Source organism: Pollachius pollachius, assembly GCF_949987615.1.
Source record: "Pollachius pollachius genome assembly, chromosome: 1".
Taxonomy (NCBI): domain Eukaryota; kingdom Metazoa; phylum Chordata; class Actinopteri; order Gadiformes; family Gadidae; genus Pollachius; species Pollachius pollachius.
This window is the reverse complement of record NC_136934.1, coordinates 43,121,797-43,146,435: the sequence shown is the minus strand read 5'-3', so window position 1 is coordinate 43,146,435 and position 24,639 is coordinate 43,121,797. Positions and strand designations below refer to the sequence as shown.

Sequence of the window (24,639 nt, the reverse complement as noted above, 5' to 3'; positions counted from 1 at the left end):
TCTCAATAAATATATCCGAAATTGACACACGGCAAATCAATTCATAATTTAAAAAAAACCATTAACATAGTAGAAGTCATGTTTACAATCATAAACAAGTTAAAAAAATGTCTGGTAAATGGTGAACAAAACAAGAAAATCTATCTCAAAGGACAGTTTTGATAACATTTTGTGGAGCGCATATATTGCCAATTGCAAGCCGCTACTTAATTTTTGATACTTTTGTCCTTTAATACTAAATAAGTAAATATGTTTTAAATATCTACTAAAGCAGCTATATACTCTCATTAACATCTGCTTTTTTATGTTATACGCTGTATCTATTCATTACAGCATTGAGAATGACTTGAAGGCAACTCTACACTGAAGGTAATGAGGCATAGTATGTTGAAGACCAGTCCAATGAGAAGTGGGTTGGGTGGGACTGATGGTAATAAAGTCTATATTTCATCCATGTTCACGTCCTGAGGGATTACTGCAGATTGAGAGTTAAAGCGAAGGTGGTGATGATGCCAGTGAGCATCAGAAAGGGAAGCCAGGTCTTTAGGAAGGCAGCACAGCTGGAGGGAGGTAGAGAAAGAGAGAGGGTTCAGCAAAACATCCACATCGGTAAATGATATGTTGTGTGTCTTAGAGAGGCCGAATACATTGACCTCCATCAAGAATATCTGCATTTTCTGTCCTTCTATGAAGGAGGGTCTTTCAACCTATAGAAAGCAATTCCCTGGGGGACCCCCCGACACAAGGTCCCACTGGCCGTTCCCCTCCATTCTCCTACTGCACCCTGCCAGAGAAAGCCCGGGTGGAGAGGTGACCTCTACCGGGGCTTTGAGGGGGGCACTTTTGTCAGTGATCCATTACACGGCTCCCTCCTGTTTAAAGACTTATGGCCCCTGGGAGGAGAATGTAGGAGAAGCAAACTGTAAGCCCAGCACTTCTCAAACTGGGTCAACAGAGAGTAATGACAGAGTTTCTCTCAGCCATATGTTTCTGGGTTTGGTGCGATCACCTGCTAGTAGAACCACTTAGGATCCACCCCTTTGGGTTTTCTAGGGAGGTTTTGACGATGCCTCGGGCCCTGGTGTTGCAACGTTTTCTATATGTATTGTTGTTGACCACAGATGTATACATCATTTTGTGTTTCGATAGTTTCAACTGTACCTGACATATTTCCCATGGGTGAGACACAGCAGACAGAGCTTCACCATGTTCCAGGATGTGCTGTTGTCATAGCGCATAAGGTTCAGCGCCATGGCAACGTGGGAGTGGCAGTTATCACAGCACAGGTTGTGCTATAACAACAAAAAGGTTTTAATTAATACACACCAATTATGTTAAATCAAATGAAGAGGCAAAAGGTACAGAGACTCACTCTGTCGGCATGTCCATTTATTTATTTATTTTTTATGATCATTTTCAGGGTAACTATCCATGTGAGTAGTATTTGAAACATAATCATTACATCAAAAATGGTTTCATATGCACACAAAAATTAAAAGTCATATAGAAATTATATTGAAATTCATAGGTTACCCAACAGAGACATTTTTCCAAAAAGGTCATGAGAAGATTTAAAGAGTATGTTTCAACATACCGGCCGGCACTTGTACTCCTCAGACGCGTCATAGACTGCCTTGTCCCATGTTGATGGGCCGCTGCCACACACCTTGTCCACGTCCAGCCTCCAATACCTGAGGGAGTAGGTTGTGTTGTGAATAGAGCTGCACCCAGGCTTTAACGTCAAATTCAATAGAAAATAGCATTTAGTTACTCACTTTGTAGGCCGACCAAAGCCCATATTATCCTCCTGAAAAAAAAAGGTGTTTAGAAAATAGAAAGCCAGTGATTTTTTCGATTGCAGTTCGATAACAGATCCTATCCCCTGTATCGATGGGTTGAATTGATTGTTAAGGCACAGATGTTTTCTAGAAGAGAACAACAGGCCGTGTATGAAGAACTGTGGTTTGTAAGAGTAAAATCGTATTATTATTGATTACCATTACTGTGGACTCATTTATTACAATGTGGGTGTAGTAGGCTACTACAGCTTACTAAGTTGTGGTGATATATGCAGTTTCATCCTAACAATACCTAAAGTGGAAGTAAGAACAACACTCATACCTTCTCAAAATCTACTCACCGAGACAAAGTAGGAGCCTGCAAAGTCTCTGATGATCCCTGAGGAGGTGCAGATCCCCATGTGACCAATGAGGGGCAGCACCCACCTGGAAAAGGCACCCCATGCAGGGACAACGTTCATCATCTCAATGTGGTTACTCCATCTTTTCAAACGCTGCTTCAGCATTAGTATAAATATATGATGTATATATTGGAAAAACGCATGCAGGCTAAGCATAGCCAGCGTAAGTATGACACGGTCGTGGGGCAAAGCGAGCAGTATAGCTTCGCTAACGTGATCCCATTAAGCTGCAGGCTAGCCAGGTATTTTATACGAACAGCCACGCACACACACATGTACTTACGATAATATTGGTATAGGGGTCCAAACTATACAATATGGATAGCGACTCTTCTTCTGGTCATTTTTTTCAAAGTCCCCGTGGTAGTTCATCGTTACGTCTGTGTCCTCCGCTTCAGCCATCACATCAGTGTTGTGACAGCTGGTGACGGCGAACATCGTGACGTCATCTTAAAGGCGGAAATACATTGATGATAGAAGAAAAAGGTCCAAGCAGTGTTTGTGTCTGTGTGTGATAAAATAGACTGATTGCATTTTGTGCCATAGAATAAATTATGTTCAGCAATTAAGTTAGACACTTTTTACTTATATAGCCAAATATGTATCACATAAGCTGGCTATATAAGATAGTCTTCAATTTATTTTGTGTGAATATATATGATATAATATATATATTTTTAATTGTATTGTCATACCATTAGTTGTTTCTTTTTTACTTGAACTCTATCTATATTACCGTCTTGAGCAGAGCCAGTGTAACACACTATTTCCGTAATCTGACTCTGTCGTTGTCTGTATCAATGTGAACGATGTTGTGTATCTGCCTCAGAGTTTAGATGTCGCAAGCAGCTACCGATCATCTCCATGATTTGCCAAAGACTGCCTGTTTACAAGGATGTGTGATAAATGTTGTAAATGTGTGAATGAAAACTTAAACTTGAAAACACATGCCTGCTGGAGGAGTATGGCGAAGTGCTTTATCATTAAAAGCGCGATTCCTCTTCAAGCTGGGTCACCTCATTAACAAATGTGGGTCACGTGACACAATTCCCCACAACTTGGCCCACTGTGCTACTTGCATGCTGATGATGTATTGTGTGCTTGCATGTTTCCAAGCCTCATAGTCAGCGAAAGCAATGCTGAAAAGACACTGATAAATGAAAGGGAGCGGACAGCCTGGGACATCCTGGCATGCATCTTGCCAACCTAGTTAGCCACCAATAAGAGGGAACATGTTGAAACTCTACACCAATGGAACAAAGGCGTCCCTGATGTCCTGTTGATAGGGTAGAACAGCAGTCTTCAACAGTATTCTTCTTTTATTTGTTTGCAGCAAATAATTGAACATGACCGTTGAAAGAAAAATATACAGACCATCTTTAAATGATTTTGAACAAAAGAAACACAGAGGCCTAGAGTTTTGTTTATCAACGAATGAAGACATCATCCTTATGTTCAACCAGGAAAGGAACAGGAGGGCCCGACCAGCTATTGTTTTAGCATAGGCCCTAAAAGCAAAACAGCCCACGGAGAGTCTCATTAGTCAGACTTCAGAAGGTCTAGTGGTGGTCGGGGCAAACGGCTATTAGGTGGGACAAGCCCTTTTCAATACTTATAGTACTTTTGAAATGCATTTGGTTTGCTTTCAGATCAAACTTGAAATTACAAAAGGGACTAAAAGGAAAAACACAAGCCACTAACATTTAAATATAAGTGACATTTAAATATAAGCTTCAAAAGGCCCAAAAAAACAGATCCCATTCTGAATTAAATAAGCTCTGCATGATAGGGCAACACATAATACAAAATAATATTAATCATTTTAAACTTTTTTTTGCAATAACTAAGAATAATTGTTCGTTTAAATTTAGTTAGAACCCCCAAAAAACCACCAAATTACACAGAACAATAACTTTGGACAGGAACATTTTTCATTTCTTTAGTTAAACAACATAAAAAACGTGTGCAAACTCAATAACCCACAATTCATCTGCCGCCACCGACGACCCACACTGCGCACTGACAGGCTTCCAAACGTTGACGTTGCCGCCCATCTGAGCAGGGCGCTGGGATTCCTTCGCTGCGACGGTAGAAGAGACAGGAATACGAGAAGTGTTGACCCATCCGGTCAAGGGGGGGGGGGGGGGGGGGGGGGGGCATGACCACTATAACCTGAAAATAGTTCCCCCTACGGTGGACTCTGGCCTTCTATGCACCGACTCAAGACAGGAACCTGCAGGAACGACGAGTAGCTGAGTTGTGGTCAGTTTGTTGAAGGGGCTTTGGGGCCACCACCCCGCCCCCCATTGCCCCCCCCGGGGTTTGCTTTCAATGGGGGGTAATGGGGGGGGGGGGGGGGGGGGGGCGGTGCATAGTGCTGAGGTGTGATAGGACTTCACCCAAGGTTTCGTTCAGCTCAAGGGTAAGGGGGGGGGGGGGATGAACATTGAAAAAATATGAAGTATATCTAGGTGCTTCCCCCATCGATGTGAGCGCGCACACCTGCCAACACACACACACACACACACGCGCACGCACACACACACTAAGGGAGTGCGTTGTGTCCTCCCTCCATTCTACAGAATGTCAATGAGGAAGTGTTTAGCTCGGCCGACATTGTACTTGTCCCTCAGAGTTCTCCTCGTCGTCCGAGTCCTCGGGCCCGCCGCCTCGCATGATGCGGTAGCCCATGTTCAGCAGCATCACGTCCAGTGGGTCGGCGTTCATACGGCGCTGGTTAGCCTGGGCGGCGCCCTCCATGTCCTCCACAACGCGGCCGTTCTCCACCTCTACCTGCAGGGGGACGGACCGGACGCAGGAGGTGAACGGTACGCGTGGAGAGAACAGCTTGAACGGTGTGAAAGGGAGAGAACAGCTTGAACGGTATGAAAGGGAGAGAACAGCTTTAACAGTGAGACAGGAGAAAACTGCTTGAATCGCATGAAGGGAGAGAACAGCTTGAACAATGAGACAGGAGAGAACCTCTTGAACAGTGAGACAGGAGAGATCCGCTTGAACAGTGTGACAGGAGAGAATCACTTGAATCGCATGAAGGGAGAGAACAGCGTAAACGGTAAGCCAGGAGAGAACAGCTTGACTAAATCATATTGTTTTTAGGGTAGAGGTAGAGACTTTCAACTACCAATTACATTTGATTTTTTTTTCTTATGATTAACTTTTGTTATCTGTAAATTCCGTTGGTGTTAACGATAACAAGCAAAAACACAATTTAATAGTTAATATGTTGTATTCATGGGAATACCGGGATTTTTTCTATTTAAATGATAATTAATAAATCTATCTATCTATCTATCTATCTATCTATCTATCTATCTATCTATCTATCTATCTATCTATCTATCTCTTGTTGTTTTAAGACTTAAAAGATTAAGTCTGATTGTAAAAAAAAAAGAAAGAAGAAAGAACACAAGTGATATAAAGGCTGGTTTGCGTTTACCTCTGGTCTGGGGTTCCATAGCCGGACCACGGGGTCAATCCCACTGGTGGCCAGGAAGCAGTAGCTGGGGTGGGGCTGCAGGCAGTTGACTATGGACTCGTCCCCTTGCAGTATCCGCACCAGGTTAGTCGTCTCTTTTTCCCAGATGAATAAGGAGCCATCGTCAGAGCCACTCACAATGTATTGGCCCTTACTGTAAAGACAGGAAAGACATGCACAGCGTGGTCAGCTCATGAGGTTTTGTAAGGGTACCATTGTAAAAGACAAGTTCCCCACAAAAACAGCAATGACATTTTTCCTAACCCTTCTCTGGCAACCTCCTGTTGCAACCCGTTATTACATCACTGGTGCTGCTTTGAAAGGTCAATGGAAATGTCTCAACACTTTAGCATTTGCTTTGAGCCCCGCAAAGTGCGTGTTTTAACCCTAATGCTTCATGGGAGTACTGCCTTAAGCAGAGAGCAACAACTCTCTTCATGGGAAGACAACAGCCCCATCTGCATACAGTGATTTTGACACTAGTCCCTTGTGTGCATTTGTGGGTATAACTGTCTCCTGACAGATGGATCTGGAGGGTAGATTCACAAACCTCCCAAAGAAGTTGGCCTCTTTGATGTCGGTGGTGGTGTTGCAGTGACCGCAGTAGCGGTGCTTGTAGTCGAAGCTGCGCTCCCGCAACACGACCTCGTCCTCTGGGATGGACTCTTTACGCGGAGTGGAGTGGAAACGGATTGAACTGTTTGCCTTCTTGTCCTCACCTGGGACCGAGAAACACAGCAGGGTTGATTAACAGAGGAAGCCACAGAAATATGCTCAAAGAGGAAATGGGGTGTTAAAAAATAGGAAAAAAAAAACATTACTTATGAAGAATGGCCGGTTTCACTTTAATTGAACAGATGAGGAACCTGAATGTCAATGTAACCAGTTCCATGTGAACCCGTTTCCCACCTGACTCGGCCTTGATGAAGAGCGCCGCCTTGATGTCTTTCTCCAGGGCGTCGCAGGCACTGCTGTGGGCCTGCTCGGGGAACTTCCCCTTGAAGTCGCCCAGGCACTCCAGCGCCTCCGCCACGTACTTGAGCTCAAACAGGCAGCGAGCAAGCCTGAAGTGAGCCTTCAGGTGGGCAGGGTTAAGTGTGAGGGCTTTCAGGCAGTCCCTGAGGGCGTCGTAGTGGTCTCCGTCCCTAGGGAGCGCACCACAGTATTAGCTAGTCGGATTCAGAAGGGACTCTATTGATGTACAGTATAAAGTGTGCGTGCGTGCGGCCGGATGCCTACCACTTGCGCTTCATGTAAGCGGCGGCCCGGTTCCCGTACAGCATGGCGTTGTCGCTGGCCTGGTGGATCCCCAGGCTGTAAAGCTGGATGGCCTGGGTCCAGTGCTGCTGGGAGAAGGCGTCATTGGCCTGCTGCTTCACCCTCTCCAGGTGTGGGGGCAGCTCACCACACCTGGAGACCAAACAGTTATTATTATATTTATTATTATTATTATTATTATTATTATTATTATTTTATTCATTATTATCTTGATCAAAAGCAGAATTCCTATTCAGCAGAATCATTGTCATTATTACACACGTCATTGCCAGTTCATCACCAGGCAACCAAACTGTGGAAGTGTTGAGTATGCAGTACTCGGTCAAACTATAGTCAAACTATAGTCCGATGCTGTGAATCAGCAGCAGACAGCCTGCAGAACAATCTGTCTAGTATCAAAGTGGTCTTTCGAACAGATATAATCACCTGTCTGTGCGGCTGATAGCACTGCTGGCTAGTCTGGCAGACAGAGTGTAACTAAAATACATTGAAACAGAGAATATTTACCTAGAAAAGATGTTGCCTTGAGCTAAACGTAGGTGGCTGGCAGGCAGGTGGATACCATTTGTTACTCCATTGGCTGTCTTCCCATTCAGAACATCTGTTAGGATATCAAAGTTACAAACACATCCATATATACAGAGATATTATAAACATACACACGCAATAGCTTTCTTATGTGTGTCATACCAGTTGATGATTGGCACTTTTGTGGAAGAAGGTACGTGTATGGCCTTTGTTTGAATGTCAAATCAAATAAATACACCTAGAACGACAAATCAAACGACAAAAAGACACATTAGAAAGTAGCAGAGAGCTCTTTGAACTGTACTGCAACCATCGTGTAAATGAACGGTACCTGTTCTCCGCCCATGTTGACCAGCAACTCAGTGCCATCTGGACTGAAGGTCACATAAGTGGCTACCAGGACTCTGAGACGATTATTATAGTCTGGGAGTTTCACTGGTATGTGTCCTGAAGTCAAAGGGACACAAACGAGGAGCATTTAATACCAAAGCAATTTGAATGCAGAAATGCATACATTTTTCCATGAAAGAAAGTCAATGTAACAATGACACACCTGCAACGTAATATTGTCCAGCTCCATCAGGGATGGGCTTTTGTCTGTCGCAGAAAGTGTGCACCGCAGCTGATGTGTTCTGACCTACGGACTTTCTGTGTGATGTCATAAGGAACACAATAGAAAACATGTCATCAATATATATTCTTGTTCAGTGCTTGTTATTTCATTGTTTGAGTTAGTGAACATAAACATTATGAACTTACATTAAATGTGAATAATACTGTATTCATTGTATTATAATGAATATGTCATTATTAATTAACAAAATCAAACACTTTCCATTCAGTAATGCGGGAGGCCCCATTAATCCCTTATCAATATCTCCTTTGACAATAGTCAGCACGCACCTGTAGTTGTGGATCATCCGGATATCATACAGGCGTACGAAGGGCCCGTTGGCACCCACCGCCATGTAGTTGTTGTCTCGGGGGTTCACAGCCAGACACTTAGCCTCCACCAGCTGACCACAGAACTCTGTCAGGTCAATCAGCACCTCGGACCGTTTACTGCTCTCCCTCAGGTCGTACTGCCTGGAGGGCACAACGAGTAGCAATAGAGGAGGCCATCTTGTGTATAGTTTACAGATATATAATAATATTAAGATATAATAATAATAATAATAATAATAATAATAATAATAATAATAATAATAATAATAATAATGAAAAACCGAAACACCCATTGACCCCAGGTTCAATCACTGATGATGTGTCTAAGTGCAGCAATAGATGTATATTGTATATATATATATATAACAAATATATTATAATAATATATAGTATTAATATATTGTTTATATAATATAATAATAATATATGGTATATAGACATATAATAATAATCAGAATAATATATAGAAATAGAATAATAAGATAGAATATATAGATACATAATGCCTGCTGAGTTTCTATGTATCATTAAAAGCAGGTGAACTCCTGTTAGACGTGTGCTTGTGGGGACCTGATGATGCCGTCCTCCGCTGCACTCCAGAAGGTGTTTGGCCACATGGGCGCTGTGGCGATGCGCTTCACCCGGTTGGTGTGGTCAGAAAACATGTGGATGGTTTCCTTGACAGAGACGTCGTGAACGTGCACCTTGGTGTCCGCGGCACCGGTCACCAGTATCCGATCTCCTGAGTGGGGGAGGAACTGCCCCCCCCCCCACACACACACACACACACACACACACACACACACACACACACACACACATGATACAAACCAACTCATTGCTATTACGTTGGAATTTTGCGATATTTGTGTGACATCTAGTGCATGCCAGTCAATGTCACTCGAGCGCCACCACACCTTCACCGAGAAGATGTTGGCTGCATGTCCTGTATGCATAGTTGTTAATTTTTTGTGTTTGAAGGGTTCCCAGATGATGGCATGTTGGTCATCTGAGCCTGAAGCTAACAGGCTGGAAGAAAGAAAAATACCAGGATGGACATTCATAGCTTGGACATAAATGGACCTTCAAAGCTTGGACACACACAAGGGTTATATATATATATATATATATATATATATATATATATATATATATATATATATATATATGTGTGTAAGTTATGAATGTTATGTATGTGTATGGTATGTATGTGTGTAAATGTGTATGTTATGCATGTATTTGTGTATGTGTCCCGCCCTGTGTTGTTGACTTTTGTTGCCATACCGGCAGAACCGATTTACCTCGGGACAAATAAAGGTCTTGAATGAATATACTATTGTGACTATTGTGGTTCTAGTATACATATACTATAACCTTGACAACCACATATTTGCATGTGCTTCCAAGTCATCTTTTAAAAAATGTTAATTTTAACTGAAATTACAAAAGTAGTAAAACATTCAAATGGATAGTTTTGGGTTGACTTACTCTCCTTTTTCGTTCCATTCTAGGCAATTCACACACCCAGTGTGGCCCTGTTAATACAATCAACATCAAGTATTACAAAATTGATAGACACACACGCACACGCACGCATACACACACGCACACATAAACAAGCACACAAAAGCAGAACAGTAGGGCTTGGCACCTGAAGCTCCGACTCCAGACCCAGTCTCTTGATGAAGGGGTCAGTCACATGGTAGTTTCTTTGAAAGCCCAATGCTCTCTTGTCCTGATGACACGAATCAAAGCATCTCTTTACCAAACACGTCATTTGTTTTCTTCAACTTTAAGCAAATGAGTTAGACGACTGACATGGTCTGTTGCTTTAGTATAAAGACATACAGAAATTATATGTTTTTCCTGAATGCAGATTGTATATATTAGGAATTGCAGTTCTCTTTCAAGATCATTCGATTCTTCTGGGTGGATTGATTCAAGTTACTTCTGCCAGTATGAGACTGCCCTTGCAACATGTGCACACTAGAATATTTCATGATTAGCATAATATACAACAAATAATACAAATCAGGAGAATCAGGATGTGTGTATTGATTTACTCACCCTGATCTGTCTGCCTAGGAGGTCTTTAGTGATATTGACAGCAGACATGGCCTCTCCAAAATAATATTTAGACTATGGTCTGATGGTTCCAGGTCTCAGACCTCTGATGACAGGAACATTAAATCCCTCGAGAGCATAGTCTTCATTGAGATGGACGACAATCAATTATTAAGGGAACAGAAGCGATACTACTGATACGTGGTTCCAAAATGTGTAAAGATGAATCCACTAAATGCCAAGTATAGCAACCATTATAAAGGACATTCAGACATTTCACCATATTACTTACATGCATATATGTGCCCAGTTTAAGTCGTATATACATTAAAACAAAACCGAGTAAAGTATAATGTGTATCTTACTTTATAAAGTATAATAAACCATGAAGGTAACATGAGCTAGTGAACTGACTTTGCTCTGTTGTTTACTAAACGCAGACATAATAGTGGACTTGTTCCGCTAACTTTAACAGGATCCACGAGAAAAGTCGAGCATCTACAACTGAGTTACAGTTAGTGAATCGATTCAAAACACCCCAAATGTAAACACATCAGTATCAGGTGTTGTGCTAGAAAGGCTAGCCACCTATCTGCCAGGCCTTTAAAGTACTGTGGTCTACCAGAGAACGCATCAGAGTTAGCATACTAGCTTAGGCTGAGAGATGATCCTGAACTATAGCGTTATACCGGTCTACCGCAACGAGATTTCTGGTCTGTAAATTCCCGAGCATTGTACACCAGCTAACAGGCGCCCTGCCAACCGGAGCGAGAAAAACGAGACCATAACAAGCATTACAACAATGACAAGGAAAGTAAATACAGAGTTTTCACAAAAATCTGGACAAAGTTATATCCAAAACATGTAACGGAAACAGATAACTTGAATCGAAAGTTCCTCCTTCTCTCTCGCACCCATGGTGTAACTGAAAGTCCCGCCCCTCTCTCGCCAATAACGCTCATTTGCAGCATCTCATTCCAGGCGTTCTGTATTTAGAGGAAAACGCCTGGAACGAGCAGCTGAGTACGAGCTTAACAACACAGACACTGCCGACAGGATTCCAACATTACAGGCTACGTACAAAAACACAGCACTCGCCTGGGTCCACAATGAATGTTGTCAAGTCAATCCCATTGAATATGATGGATTTATCACAGACCAGCAGCATGTGTTCAGGCGTCTCTCGTTACCCAGAGTTATACTGAACCTCCCACAGAGAACATGGACTAACGTGGAAGGAGTAACGCGTTGGTTTTGATTATCAGTTACGAATATAGCGTATGTAAGTGTTTTTCTGGATTCCTACACTAACCATTTTATTCTGTTAACTGCTTTATCTTGCGACTGCAGGAATGTTAATGTTACCTAAAATGTATTTAATTAAAAGTAATAATTTAAATCCGAGTATCGATAGACCAGATGTACACTGATTTCTAAACGTACATTTGCACCCTGTTTAAATTAATTTGTTACTGTTAATCGTTGTGTGAGAGGCCCTTCCTGCTGAATGGACTTTTGTTTGAGGCATCGCGGATATAACATAAACAGAGGGCTGCAGCAGCCTCGATCAACTGCCTTTGGTACTGCAAACATCCATGGTTGTAGTCCTACTCTGACAGATATTGACAATGGTCCTTTATTTTGAAAAGGTTGAAATTAGCATGCACTATGGACGGAACTTTGAATTTGGGATCTATTACTGGGTACACTTGTTTTGTTGGTATAGAGTTTTAGCAAATTACTGTATAGTCGTCCAATGACACAGAAAATACAAACATGTAGATATCTTTTTATAAAACATATAATCCTGGACTATTACTAGAACCACTGTTTGTTTTTAAGTATTTGAAAAGGAAATAAAAATAATAATAAAAAAAAGCAAGTCATTACACTAACGGCCATTTAACGGGGATCGCCGAGCTACGAAACAAGCGCTCGTTTTGTCAGACTAGCACGCATGCGCTGAATAGCTGTTGGTTACTAGCCCATCTGGACGGACATCTCGCCAACATCACAGCTCTTTTCGACATTTTATTAAAACCCTGGTCATCTATGTATATCTTCTAAAAGGTATAGTACATTTCTTATTTAGAAATAGTTTGTTGTTTCAATTGAAGTTAACTGGAATTAGTAAGGAAATGTTAAAGTTAACTTGAGGAGCTAACCGCAACGTTAAGTCACTTAACGTTGGGAGCATTTGTTTTGTTTTTTCTTTTGTAACATGTAAGTTAGTTTTACTACCAATGTTGGTAAGTTATTTTAACTGCATGTATTAAGTCAAGGTTTTAGCTATGTTTAGGAAGGCAATTGAAGAAGGACGTGATATGAAACTTAACTTTTGTGAACTAGTAGTAGCTAGCTGTACCTGGTAAATGGCCATCAATAAGAAGGATTAGGTGAACTAAACCTGGTAAATGATCACTAAGAAATAGGCGAACCAGCTAGCTATACCTGGTAACTGGTCATCAATAAGAACGATTAGTCGGCATGGTTATCAATAAGACAAGCATTCATGGTCGATTGTGTTGGGTCTGGAAATACATTGATAGTTGTCTATTCAGTATCATGATGAGTTCAATATGTTGAAGAAATCTTCCCTGAATGAGGCCAGTGCTATTCTACGATTATCATGAGTCAGGATAGTTTTAGGATGAGACCTTAAAGGTTAAGTCTGTAGCAAGGACCAGGTTGACTAGAACATCCCTACCTCTTGTCACCAAACATTATCAAAAACCTGCACTGACTTGCTCAAACTGGTTGTGAAATGTTGGAGAATACAATTATTATTATTATTATTATTATTATTATTATTATTATTATTATTATTATTATTATTATATATTAACAAGTGAAGATTTGCAAAAATATAAAGGTATTCTAATCTTAACAAATAAGAGGGGGGGGGGGGGGGGGGGGGGAATTGCAAACGCATACATGGATTAGGATGCGTTTGGGCCGGGGGGATGGTGCACTGTTTACAGGGCTTAATATTACATAAATATATGTTGGTCAGGTTCCCCGACATGGAGTGGCAGACACCAGCTGTGTCTGAGAAGTTCCAGAGTCGATTTGGCCGGCAGCCTGGAACGGCAGACAGTGGGGACACTGGGGGTGGAGCCTTGACATCTGACAGCACAGAAGGTGACGCTTTTCTTCCTCGCTCCCTCCACTATGTGTTATGTCATGGGGGGTTTAAAGTGTCCTTCCTGTGGATGATGCTCATTTTACACTTGACTGCTTACATATATGCTTTAGAATAGAAGAACGCTGGTCTGAGAGCTATGGAGCCATGGATTTCAACATGTTATAGTTTATCTTTAATACATTATACTTCTACTTGAATGGAGGACATTTCTCATAAGTGCTCTCCATATATTTCATTTCCTGTAAAGATCAGGTGTTTAATAACTCAGAAAAGTAATAACTGTAAAGATCAGGTGTTAAACTGACTGAGAAACAAGGAGAGGTTTCAGCCACTTCAAACTTGTAATTAGGGAGTCCCTGGAATGTCTGTTGGCAGATGTTTTTGCAGAAATTATGCTTTTTCTGTCCTGTGATTGAGTAAGGGATCGTCCCTTCTTCTGCGTGTTGTTGTCCTCCCCGACTATTTATAGAGTGAAGAGATGTGTTCAAGATCATTTGATGCCCAGAAGATTTGAAGCAGCAGATTATATTCCTGGCCAAATATGCCTCAAGGCTTGGCTACAGTGTGTTGGTGCTGGATCTAATTAGGAGGTAGGAGGCAACGTGAGGTGGCCACATGGAAAATCAGGAGGGCTGGTTGACCCTGAGTGGGAGCCCTCTGCATGCTATAGAACCTGGCTATCAACAAATAATGACTGTATACTGAGAGGTAATAGTTCCTGACAAACCTGTATGAGATCCAACCTGCTTTCATATTTAATTAAAATACGGGCTAACGTCTAGATTGAGTCAGTTCGATAGCCTGAGGTAATAACTAGCTAAAACTATAAAGCTAATGTAGGATTAACTATCCAGATTGTATAGGATTGCTGTGCTTCTTTAGTTAGTGGGGAGAGTTTGAAAGATTAATGCTTCCAAAGGGTTTTCGCTCTCCGTCAGAGTTAGTTTAGACTTGTTCCAGCCAGCTATGAATCAGTGGAGCCTGGAGGCACCTTACTCATTTTGATCAGATCATAGCAGCTCGTGTATGGCTGCCAAAAATACCGTGCTAGTTATAACCTATGGAGTTCTGTTGATACTCGGAAAGTTTTCCACCGTACAAGTGGCGGCTGTTGTTTTGATTCAACCTGACGAACAGCAGTGCACCTCCCTCATTCAGCCGATGTTTTTGGCCGTACACACGTGTGATGTGTGACACAGTGGGTGGAGGCAAGGTGCTTAAATAAGCGGCTCCCACAGATCACCCTGTAACTTGAGAGGTGGGCTATAAATACCACTAACCTTTCCTGTGTGCCTGTTTGCTCCGCTCTGGGTACAGATGGGGTTCAGTCAAACCACCGGACAATACGTCTTTGGGCACAGGGCCGGCCTACCGCTCCGCTGTCGGGTCTTTGGTCCAGAGTAAATTCTTCGCAGTGTAAAGAAATGCAGAAGGGAGACATTTGGTTGGGGTTGAAGTGCTTGGATGTTTGGCTTGGCTCAGCTGTGAAGACATGCCCCAGCTAACGAGTTTGTTGTGGTGGAATGAATGCAGAGTGACACTCAGGTTTGTGCTGTTCTGTTCAAACAACGTTTATGTCACATGGTTTTGTTTTGTCGACTGTCAAGATGTGTAGTGGATTTTTCTGCTCTTGCCTCTAGCCAAGGTCCTGTCAATCTTTGAGAAAGCGTGACTAAAAGTGTGTGTCTGTTAATATGAGGGTGCTTGTCCGTCCTTGTTTGTTGTCAAGAAATCTGGTAACTTTTTTTTAATGTCTTTTAGAAGTCGTTTAATAACCAGCATCAAAACATTGCCTTGTTGTGACGTAGAGTCTATTTTTGTTGTTGTTGCTCAGATGGTTATATTTCGGTATGCTTAAATGCAGGAAAATGTGGGACAGAGCACCGTATTGCTTAACTAATAGCAGTTAATTTCCCTCTGTACTTATGACAAAATATATACACTATTGTATAACGGCATGAAACCTCATATAGTAATGGCCACAGTTGAACTCAATCTATGAACGCAGCATGCCACTCTGACAGTTGAATTGCACTGCCCGAGGGAGAGAACTGTATACCAAATAATTGCCTATTTACAATATAAATAAACATCACACAAGTCTGTTCCTGTAATGCTTTGAAGATTGATATCTTACCAAGTATTAATATTTATTTAATTTACATAAGTGTATTCTGTTAACACACCACCAAGTAAACATGTTTTTGAAGGTATTGCTCAATTCTATTTTGGGTCTTTCTGCTATGGTTCAGTCACATGATGTTAACCAATAATAGCCTCTTAATAGCAACTCTTAATCAAAAGCAAGGTTACCCTAAATACAATGTCACTACACATCTCTGCCTTACATAACATGCAACATCTGGATATTACAGCACAGGATTGCAACTCCTAGGTCGTTTTTAACCGTCGATTTATTTCACTATGTCGCCTCAGATTTCTGCAGGGTCGGCAGCGGCCCCTCTTTCCAGCCAATCCGCAGTCAGATTCCCATCCCCACCGCGCATGTCATGCCCTCCACGGCCTCCGAACCCCACCTCCGCGCCCCGGAGGAGCCCCAGGCCAGCGCTGAGCTTCACAGGCCCTCCTCGGGCTCCAGAACCTCCAGCAGCTCCAGCTCCAACTCCAAGTCCTCCTCGCTCTCCAAGTCTGCCTCCTCGCCCAACTTGGACGCTCAGGGCGGCGGCGGTGGAGGGGACCCCACGGGGCCCAAGCCCGACTGCTTGAGCAGGTTCCGCAGCCTCGTCAACGGACTGGACCACTCGCTCTTCCCCTCGGGGGATCACACCCGCTTCGATGAGAGCCAGAGGTTTGACACCCCCTCGGTGGAGCCCACCCTCAACCAGACGGCTCTGATGGGCGGGATGTGTCCCGACGTGAGACTCAGGATGCAGTCCCACGGCCGCGGGGACGGCCTAGACCGCGGGACGGAGGCCTACAAAGGCAGCATGGAGAACTCTTACAAAGTGCTCCCCGAGGCCAGGTCCGAGGCCTGCAGGGGGAGCCAGGCCGGTGCGGCCGGGTCAGCGGGCCTTTACCCCAGCTCCCTGGGCCCCCTGCAGGCACAGGCTCTGCTGCGGGAGCACGCAGCGGCCAACGCCTATGAAGCTCAGAGCCTTCAGGACGCATGCAGCGCTCTGTCCAGCTGTCACCAGCAGCAGCAGCACAAGCAGCAGCTGGAGAGCCTGCGATTGCAAGTGGAACAAATGCAGGTGAGCAAATGAAGGCATACCGAAAATGTATTGGGAAAATAATCACTAGGTATTTTCTAACCAAAACCACGTCTTGTGTTTGTGTCCATGCCGCCATAGTTAATGTCCTCTGGGTTGGGCATCAATGTCCCGTACCCTTCGTTATACTCCTCTTCCCTACACCCTGAGGCCGCGAAGTGGGAGACTCTGATCAAAGCCAACGAGGGGCTGCTGAAGGAGAAGGAGATTCTGATCGAGAGGTGAGCGTCACGCGGTTCACACGGTCGACAATGTGATCCAAAGTGTCTGTCAGTAGTCTAATAACCCCGTGTGGGCTGCAGGCAGAAGCAGCACATGGTCCAGCTGGAGCAGCGCCTGAGGGACAGCGAGCTGCAGGTCCACGGGGCCCTCCTGGGCCGAGGGGCCCCCTACGCCGACGTGTGCATGCTCCGGCTGCAGGTCGGTGGTGTGTGTCTCGCCGGGGGGGTGCGTGGCTGCGGACGGTGTGACTCCGGTTCGTCGGATTCCTAACGCCCCGACTGCGCTTCCCGCTCACAGGAGGTCCAGCGGGAGAACGCCTTCCTCCGGGCTCAGTTTGCGGAGCGGGCTGACTGCGCGGCGCAGGAGCAGGCGGAGGCGGAGCGCCGGCTGGGCGCGGTGGAGGCGGAGACGCGGCGCCTGACGGACGCGCTGAGGGAGAGCGGCGAGAGGCACGGCGAGGAGCTCAGGAAGCAGGAGGAGAGGGTGAGCGGCGCGGTGATCGGGACTTATTGGTCCGAGCGGTAGGGGAAGAACCCAGGTCCTTTCGGATGGGAGTCATAACCTCGTCGTCGTTGCCCCTTTCTTTCCTACGCGTGCGTGACCCTTTTGCAGATCCGCAGTCGAGACAAGCACATCAACAACCTGAAGAAGAAGTGCCAGAAGGAGGCGGAGCAGAACAGAGAGAAGCAACAGCGCATTGAGACCCTGGAGCGCTACCTAGCAGACCTGCCCACCATGGAGGACTACCAGAGCCAGAACAAACAGGTGAGGAGGCAGTCCACTGACCACCATAGCCTGAACTCACCATTCAGGGTGCAGTCCGTTGGGCTGCTTCGCCAGACTGGGGCTTCAGCAGACGGTGTCGTCAATCCTTCGGTGTGCCCGGTTATGGTCGCATAAACAAGCCGTCAAACAATGATCGCCATTGTATGACTCACGGACAATGGAACTGCTATGCCACATGGGATAAAGTGGGGAACTGAGTGTGGTATCACTGGTATTAAGTACTGCACTCTGTAGGGAGCCAGATGTGTGCACTCGAACAATACAACACAACAGTTCAACACTTTAGGGTTCAGTGCACTACATAGGGAACAAGTGCGTCCCGTGACTGACTGGTTGGTCCTCAGCTGCTGCAGGCGGAGGAGAAGGCGGCCCAGCTGCAGGGCCGCCTGCGGGAGCTGGGGGTGAGCCTGGAGGAGGCCCGGTCACACGCCCGGGAGAAGGAGGCCCTGCTGGAGGAGCAGCGACGCAAGGAGCGGCAGCTGCTGACCACCGTCACCAGGTACGCTCCCTCGCTCACTGACCCCGGGGTTCAGGACGCTCTAGTTCAGCACACGGGTGGGTCTGACCCGTCGGTCCCTGTGCACTTAGTCTGCAGGAGCGGGTGCAGGAGGGCCTGGAGGACGGGGCACGGCTGCCTTCTCTGGACGCGGAGGCGCTCCGGGCGGAGAACGGTGTCCTGAGGGATGAGCAGCAGAGGCTCAAGAAGGTGGTTATTCTGCTCTCATCTGAGCGTGTAACACGACGAGAAGGGAATCACCGCCTCTGTGTAATAACGTCCTCTCTCTGCAGGTCATAGAGAAGCAACACAGGATGATGGAACAGCTCGGATCCCAGCTTCGGGTATTGACGAGTTCACGAGGGTTGCTTGATGTTGTCACTATCACACAGCCTAGTCAGGATAGTTTAGTTAATTTTGTGTGTGTGTGTGTGTGTGTGTGTGTGTGTTTATAAAGGCTTTAGAGGAGCAGGTGTCTCAGGAGGACAGCGGCTCCCTGGCGCTCAGAGAGGAGGTGTTCTCCAAGGAACGGAGCCTCCTAGAGCTCCGCACCGCCATGAAGGAGGTGAGCTGCGACTTGAACCGACGCTCAGTTCAAGAGAACTCTTTTTGGGTTAGCTGTGGTCTCCCACCACTCATCGGAACTAAAGAAAGCAGGAAACGCGTTCCCATTAACACTATCGACGTCTGCCCCCCCATGGCTCCAGCTCTGCGTCCAGAACCAGGACCTGATGGAGCAGAACCTAACCCTGCAGGAGAGGGTGGCGGACGGCGAGTGGAAGCACCAGGCCTCGTCCGGCCCGCAGCCCGCGGCGGGCCGCCTCACGCAGCGGCTGCATGGCGAGATGTCCTCGTGCCTGTGTGACCTGCGCTCGCTGTGCAACGTGCTGACACAGCGCTCACAGGGACAGGACCCCAACCTCTCCCTCCTGCTGGGCATCACGGGTAGGCAGCGCTGGCCTAGGTCGCGACAGACGTCACCTAAGACCTTTAGACCTTTTAGAAAGTGTTTTGGTGTTATTGTGTTGTTTATCTCACTGCAAAATAATGGTTGGAGGGTCCTGGGCCAAGGGTAAGTAGTGGTCACGGCATGGACACGGTTTGGGGAAGCCCCTGGTCAGGTCTTAAGTTCTGCGTTAAGACTCTGACTTGGAGACAGTTGGGGAACCCCTGGTGTAGAGGTTGTGTCGATGACTCTGTGGTTGTTCTGCGGTCTAGGCCCCCCCACGGCGGGAGAGCAGGTGGAGGACTGGCTGAGTCCCGAGGTGCTGCAGAAGAAGCTGGTCGAGGCAAAGCAGCTTCGCCGGGACGTGGAGGAACTACGCACTACAGTCTCCGACCGCTACGCACAGGACATGGGGGAGAACTGCACCACCCAATGACCCCTCCTCCGTCCAGGAGGACGTTATGAATGAACTCTGGATGTGGACTGGTACCCTTTTTAACATTGTTTTTCCTCGGCCCGAGCTGTGCTCCAATACGTTTTTCTGGGGTGTCCCAGTGGTTTGGAACTCATCCCGCAGCTAATCGTTTCAGTCCAACCTCTTGTAAATGGAAGGAACTGAACGGCCGTGACGGATGTATCAGTGTCCTGTGTGTTTTCTTTCTGTTGAATGGTTTCATTACGCTTGCCGAAAAAGTGTTTTATTTTTGTCAACGATGTATAGATTTTGTCTTCTTATATCAGTAACTATCGCCGTAGATATAACTTATTAATATCTTACTTTCTCTCTTGGAGGGGAAAACAGGACGTGGTTGACAATCAACTGGAAATAACTTGTTTTTGTTTTTGAGTGCATTAAACTGGAATGGTTACATTTTATGCCATTATTAAAGATGGCGGACGGTGTAGTATTACAGAAGACGGTAGCAGTGCTAGGAGTTTGCAAGAAAGAACATTTTAGCAGAGGTATTTTCTCCTTGAATTAACTTTGTGTTCTTCCAAAGTAAGGCCGTGTTTTGAGTGAATTAATCCAAAGCGTGCCTCTGCTTGTGATGTTTGTAAATTCAATTAATTTAAACTTTAAAGCACAATTGGCCATTAACTCTTTAATCTCCCACCTTTTTGGTGTATCAGCAAACATAATAATCAGTACATTCCCAGACTGTGATTGTAACAAATACTCCAGGGCTATCCCGAGGCCTGAAGAGGCCTGTTCACTGTTCTTTGTAGAAACATGAACTGTGTAAGAGCAGCTACATCCTGTGATTCTAGGTAGACTCAGCCCTATCTAGAGGATGTCACTCAGCGTTTACGTTTCAATTGGCTTATATAGGATAGCAACTCTTTGTATAGGCAGGATAAACACTACACTTGGATTCAGTCTTTTTTTGTTGTGTGTTGTTGCTTATTATTCTGGTGATTGGTTATAATACAAGATACTTGATATCAAGCACAGAGGATCTATTGAGGAGCGATAACAGTGTTGGCTAGCTAGCATTTGTTTTATTTGTTTTGCAGTCTGCTACCACATGCCTTACCATTTCTAATGTTTGTCAAATGGAAGAGATGTTTATATTTTCATATGGTTGCCCTTGACTCGAAACTTAGAAATAAAGACTTTATTAAAAACTATTCTGGTAGGAAAACCATAATTCCAGCTTGCTTCTAGTTTTGACCACCAGGGACTTAAACATAGTTTTTGTCAGTTACGGTTCATTATGCAATCTTTAGCTTTGCTTAATTGGAGGGATCAGTACTTTGGGAAGAGGCTTTCTGAGGTCTCAACAGCAGAGTAGCACTTGGTGTTAGCCCACAACATGCAAGTGTCAGGGATTCATCACTGTAGCATCGCCGTGGGAACACACTGAAGACGTCATATTCAGGAACAGCTTTCCCTCTGCAACACAGGAAATGAGGAAAGCCTTTTGTTTACACCTGGCGGTCATCGCTTCAGTGCTTTCATTATTTCAGTACAAATAACCGATAAAGATAAGACTAAAGATAAGTGTCCTCTGCTTTGATATGGTCAGCCTCACCTGTGTTTCTCCAGGTACTGGCGCAGGTGTCCTATGGTTTCTGAGATGTGCATTTTCAGAATGTAACTGTGATTGCCGTCTTCAGACTTGACCCGCAGTGTAGCCACATCTTCATCAGCAGACGGGTGACTACTGGAGCCACGTATCTCCAGCCTGAGTGTGAGAGTTTGTTGTGTTTATGCTAATATGTGGTGAACAAGGCTCTTCTTTTCTAGAACAAGACGAGCTGGATAAAGGGATGAGTACCTCTCATTCATAGCCCTCAGTGCTGGAGTGTCTATGAAGATTACCGGACTGTTCTGGCCGCTGGATGAACCCTTTTTAAAAAGCATTGATCACATGATAAAATGAGGTAAAAGACTGATTAGAAGAAAAGGCATAGTTTCCAGAGCTTTACCAACAATGAGGCCTAATGCTAACTGTAAACATGTACATGCGCAACATTCGACAACATGATAGAAGGAACATGAACAGTATGCTGATACAACTGTTTGCATTGCTTCAATTACTTCCTGGCTCTAGGTCACCTGACAAACGTCAACGGTTATTTACAAAAGCCCACTAATGCACCCTCTGTGTGTGATTAAAACAGTGTGTATAGTGGTGAGAACGTAATACAATTGCTGTGAATGTGGGAACCATTTCAGTTTGATAAGTCTCTTATCAGACCGCCTTTTAGCCTCACCTGCAGTGTAGCCTCCACAGAGCTCCTGATATCAATCACCTTACCACCCTTTATTACCACCTTCGGCAATCTGTTCAGAAACTGGTCCTTAGTCAACTTTCTGCCTGTAAATCAAGTTGAATCAGCCCTTTTGATCATTCAGAATATTTATACAGTTCAGAATGTTTCTGCACGTTGTGAAATGTGCTGAGCTGTGAACGCACCAGGGACAGAGGATATAGTGTTTCTCACTGCACCAACAGCTAGGCCTTTTCCAGAGAAAAGTGGCCTGTCGATGAACTCCTCATGTCGGTTGTCGTGGACCTGGGAAACAAGGTTAAACAATTATAAGTAGATCTCTCAACCAACAAACAAACCTTTTGAATGTCAGGCTCTAGATGTATACACACTTGAAAAGGCACTCCTTCAGGGAATCTCTCCTGCAGCTCAGAGGGGAAATATCCATCCATCAGATCTTGCAGGCACCGCTGTGAAGCCGAGAGCAATATCGATGTCATAAAGAAAGTAATGATCTATTTCTATCTAATCTATTGAGAATATATTGTCTGGGTTGCTAATGAGGTTACCTGTGTACTGGCTTCCTGGTGAGAGCGGAAAGGCCCCTCAAACATCAGGATGCCGTTACTGTACAGCCGCAGCTGAATGGGTTCCCTTGTAGCCAGCTGAGCTCCTACAGCCGTGGGCTGAACAAAGGACTCCCCTTCCCCTGCCAGGAGGTTGAGCTGCCTGATGTTCTGCAAGAGCAGGTCAAAGTTCACCTGGAAGCCGGCGACTGCAGAGGTGTCTAGAAGAGAGAATGGTCTGATAACTAATGGCCATTAACTATATATATATACACACACACACAAATATTCACATATATATATACAGCGATATTGATATATCTACATAGATGTAGATATAGATCTATATAGATATCTATATATATATAGAAATATTGATTTTACAACTCTTCAATCTTACATTCAGCACATTTAAAGCTTCAACATATTCTTGTATTAAACTGGTTGAACAACCTGGTTGCCATAGGGTTCTCTCTGTGCTCTGGGACTGTTCCTGCTCCGCTTCCTCCACCTCCAGCTGGAAGGTTTCATCGCTCACCTCTCCATCTCCCACCCACATCAGACCGTAGTCAATGAGGAAGTTCTGCCCAGAACAAAAGTGCTCTATTGGTTGATGTTATGATTCCAGTGATGTTGAGACTATGGGTTCCTTGTATTGTACTTCTTTGATCGTCAATGGAAGTACCTCCATTTCAGTCACTTGAGTGTGGAGCCGGCGACAGGTCTTCATAAGATCCTCTTGGTCAGCCACATCTTTCCTTGGCTCTAATTTCAGATATTAATACAGAGATAGGCCAAATTGAGTTAGTTCATCAGGCACCTTGCAAACATAACCGTGGTCATAAGCTTTTTACTGCCATCAGGAAAATCCTCCTTAGATAATTACCTGTGAGGTTTAATTTTCTCTCCAGAATTGTGATCTTTTTCTCCTTTGGATGATAAAGAATTTAAGAAAAACGGTTGAGAAAGTGTATTAAGCAATATAAAAAGTACTTTGATCAAGCAATGATTTATTAAGTTTTTTGGTGCAAAAGCAGTGATACAAATAAATAGTTTTTTATTGAATTGATTTAACCAGTTAAGACATGTCTCTTGGTGGATCTGGTAAGGGCTCACCTTGTTTTCCAGCTCCTTTGCTTGGCTCTTGACCATCGCTTCAAGCTGAGTCAATCTCTGCATCATGGAGGACAGGAGCTCCAGGTCACTGGGCGGACCTTCTGGTGGACAACATCAGACTTCTACATTATGATGTAATCATTTGGTGATTATTATCACGTAGCTCTGTTTTAAGTATATATATGTATCCCTTGGGGAATAATATTGCAATACAATGACTATGAACTATGAATACCTTTTTTTTTTGCCTTTTTCAGTTGAATCAATTAGGCCTTGTTGTACATTTACCAAAATCAACTACTTTTAGTAGTTTAGAATCAGGCATACAGAAAAACATGATGTACAGACTGTTATACATGTAACCCTACCTGGGAACAGCTGACCCCTAAATGCATCACTGCTCAGGCCCCTGTAGAAAAAAGATAGCCAGCTTCAAATATAGATTACATTACAGACATTATTGATCTCTTCTTGGCAGGCAGGCTCATAGTTATTATTGATCTCTCTATGGCCTGCAGCCATGCAGAACCAGCCATAGCCTGAACCTTAAAAAACCTTATAAAGCTCACCCGCTGGGTCCCGGCAAAGCAACGCGCTTTTGTTTCTTCAACAAGGATAAAGGCGAGGTCATTCTGCTTATAAATGAAGGGCTTCACTATAGTTGGCTTTTTAAATGAACAAGCGCCTTCCTTCACAGACTGAAAAAACGCAGCCGCGTTGAAGCAAAATGTAAATATGACCTAGTGGACACAGTCAGGGCTTGTTGACGCGCTGGGACCAGAAAGAAGGGTTTGTTTGAAATCGGTTGCCTTTAGTAACCAATAGGCTACAGGCCATTGGGGAAACTTTAATTCCTTCATTGTTCCACTGTGTGTCGTTGTTCGTGTTTGTAGGTCCGGCCGGGTA

The 24,639-nt window shown here is 44.5% G+C and overlaps 4 protein-coding genes across 9 annotated transcripts; 1 reads left to right on the top strand and 3 right to left on the bottom strand.

Moving 5' to 3' along the window:
- Window positions 1–421: 421 nt before the first annotated feature.
- LOC307073981 (transmembrane protein 222-like) lies at window positions 422–2,614 on the bottom strand. 2 transcript variants are annotated; one of them, XM_079733955.1, is made up of 6 exons: window positions 2,484–2,614; window positions 2,141–2,225; window positions 1,776–1,807; window positions 1,595–1,691; window positions 1,162–1,292; window positions 422–560 (listed from the first exon to the last, which is right to left on the bottom strand). In XM_079733955.1, exons 1-6 carry the CDS (start codon window positions 2,600–2,602, stop codon window positions 473–475), a joined length of 552 nt encoding a protein of 183 aa, XP_079590081.1. In that variant the 5' UTR covers window positions 2,603–2,614; the 3' UTR covers window positions 422–472. The 2 variants fall into 2 exon arrangements, with proteins under 2 accessions (XP_079590081.1, XP_079590082.1); XM_079733956.1 differs by having other exon boundaries at window positions 472–893.
- Window positions 2,615–3,553: 939 nt separating this feature from the next.
- On the bottom strand, window positions 3,554–11,703 carry wdtc1 (WD and tetratricopeptide repeats 1). 3 transcript variants are annotated; one of them, XM_079731945.1, is made up of 16 exons: window positions 11,610–11,703; window positions 10,515–10,654; window positions 10,099–10,182; window positions 9,936–9,982; window positions 9,365–9,476; window positions 9,018–9,205; window positions 8,406–8,588; window positions 8,056–8,150; window positions 7,834–7,949; window positions 7,665–7,740; window positions 7,482–7,575; window positions 6,936–7,106; window positions 6,606–6,841; window positions 6,247–6,415; window positions 5,658–5,850; window positions 3,554–4,993 (listed from the first exon to the last, which is right to left on the bottom strand). In XM_079731945.1, exons 2-16 carry the CDS (start codon window positions 10,560–10,562, stop codon window positions 4,802–4,804), a joined length of 2,004 nt encoding a protein of 667 aa, XP_079588071.1. In that variant the 5' UTR covers window positions 10,563–10,654; window positions 11,610–11,703; the 3' UTR covers window positions 3,554–4,801. The 3 variants fall into 3 exon arrangements, with proteins under 3 accessions (XP_079588071.1, XP_079588073.1, XP_079588072.1); XM_079731947.1 differs by having other exon boundaries at window positions 11,593–11,683; XM_079731946.1 differs by lacking the exon at window positions 11,610–11,703 and adding an exon at window positions 10,804–11,533.
- Window positions 11,704–11,755: 52 nt separating this feature from the next.
- On the top strand, window positions 11,756–20,942 carry cep85 (centrosomal protein 85). 3 transcript variants are annotated; one of them, XM_079731657.1, is made up of 13 exons: window positions 11,756–11,793; window positions 13,525–13,652; window positions 16,093–16,868; window positions 16,968–17,107; window positions 17,189–17,306; window positions 17,406–17,591; window positions 17,721–17,873; window positions 18,239–18,393; window positions 18,483–18,600; window positions 18,684–18,734; window positions 18,848–18,955; window positions 19,098–19,335; window positions 19,609–20,942. In XM_079731657.1, coding segments are annotated over exons 1-13 (2,337 nt in total). In that variant the 5' UTR covers window positions 11,756–11,791; the 3' UTR covers window positions 19,773–20,942. The 3 variants fall into 3 exon arrangements, with proteins under 3 accessions (XP_079587783.1, XP_079587784.1, XP_079587785.1); XM_079731658.1 differs by lacking the exon at window positions 11,756–11,793 and adding an exon at window positions 12,481–12,581; XM_079731659.1 differs by lacking the exons at window positions 11,756–11,793; window positions 13,525–13,652 and adding an exon at window positions 15,106–15,201.
- Window positions 20,943–21,049: 107 nt separating this feature from the next.
- On the bottom strand, window positions 21,050–24,364 carry ubxn11 (UBX domain protein 11; the record flags this gene model as incomplete). Its single annotated transcript, XM_079732485.1, is given in 15 exon segments — window positions 21,050–21,070; window positions 21,074–21,230; window positions 21,370–21,522; window positions 21,616–21,686; window positions 22,055–22,158; window positions 22,258–22,357; window positions 22,444–22,521; window positions 22,621–22,838; window positions 23,071–23,200; window positions 23,303–23,382; window positions 23,504–23,546; window positions 23,734–23,847; window positions 23,851–23,855; window positions 24,102–24,142; window positions 24,303–24,364. Coding segments are annotated over 15 exon segments (1,377 nt in total).
- Between the last annotated feature and the right edge of the window lie 275 nt (window positions 24,365–24,639).

Coding starts and splice junctions, on each gene's coding strand:
- LOC307073981 (XM_079733955.1), bottom strand. CDS start 2,602: ATGGCTGAAGCGGAGGACACAGACGTAACGATGAACTACCACGGGGAC. Junction 1,808..2,140: donor CAGGCTCCTACTTTGTCTCG/GTGAGTAGATTT, acceptor TTTTTTTTTCAG/GAGGATAATATGGGCTTTGG. Junction 561..1,161: donor ACCCATGGGAAATATGTCAG/GTACAGTTGAAA, acceptor ACCTCCCTCCAG/CTGTGCTGCCTTCCTAAAGA.
- wdtc1 (XM_079731945.1), bottom strand. CDS start 10,562: ATGTCTGCTGTCAATATCACTAAAGACCTCCTAGGCAGACAGATCAGG. Junction 10,183..10,514: donor TCCTAGGCAGACAGATCAGG/GTGAGTAAATCA, acceptor TCGTGTCATCAG/GACAAGAGAGCATTGGGCTT. Junction 6,416..6,605: donor CTTCATCAAGGCCGAGTCAG/GTGGGAAACGGG, acceptor TCTCGGTCCCAG/GTGAGGACAAGAAGGCAAAC.
- cep85 (XM_079731657.1), top strand. Junction 17,592..17,720: donor TCAGGAAGCAGGAGGAGAGG/GTGAGCGGCGCG, acceptor ACCCTTTTGCAG/ATCCGCAGTCGAGACAAGCA. Junction 18,394..18,482: donor CTGCTGACCACCGTCACCAG/GTACGCTCCCTC, acceptor CTGTGCACTTAG/TCTGCAGGAGCGGGTGCAGG.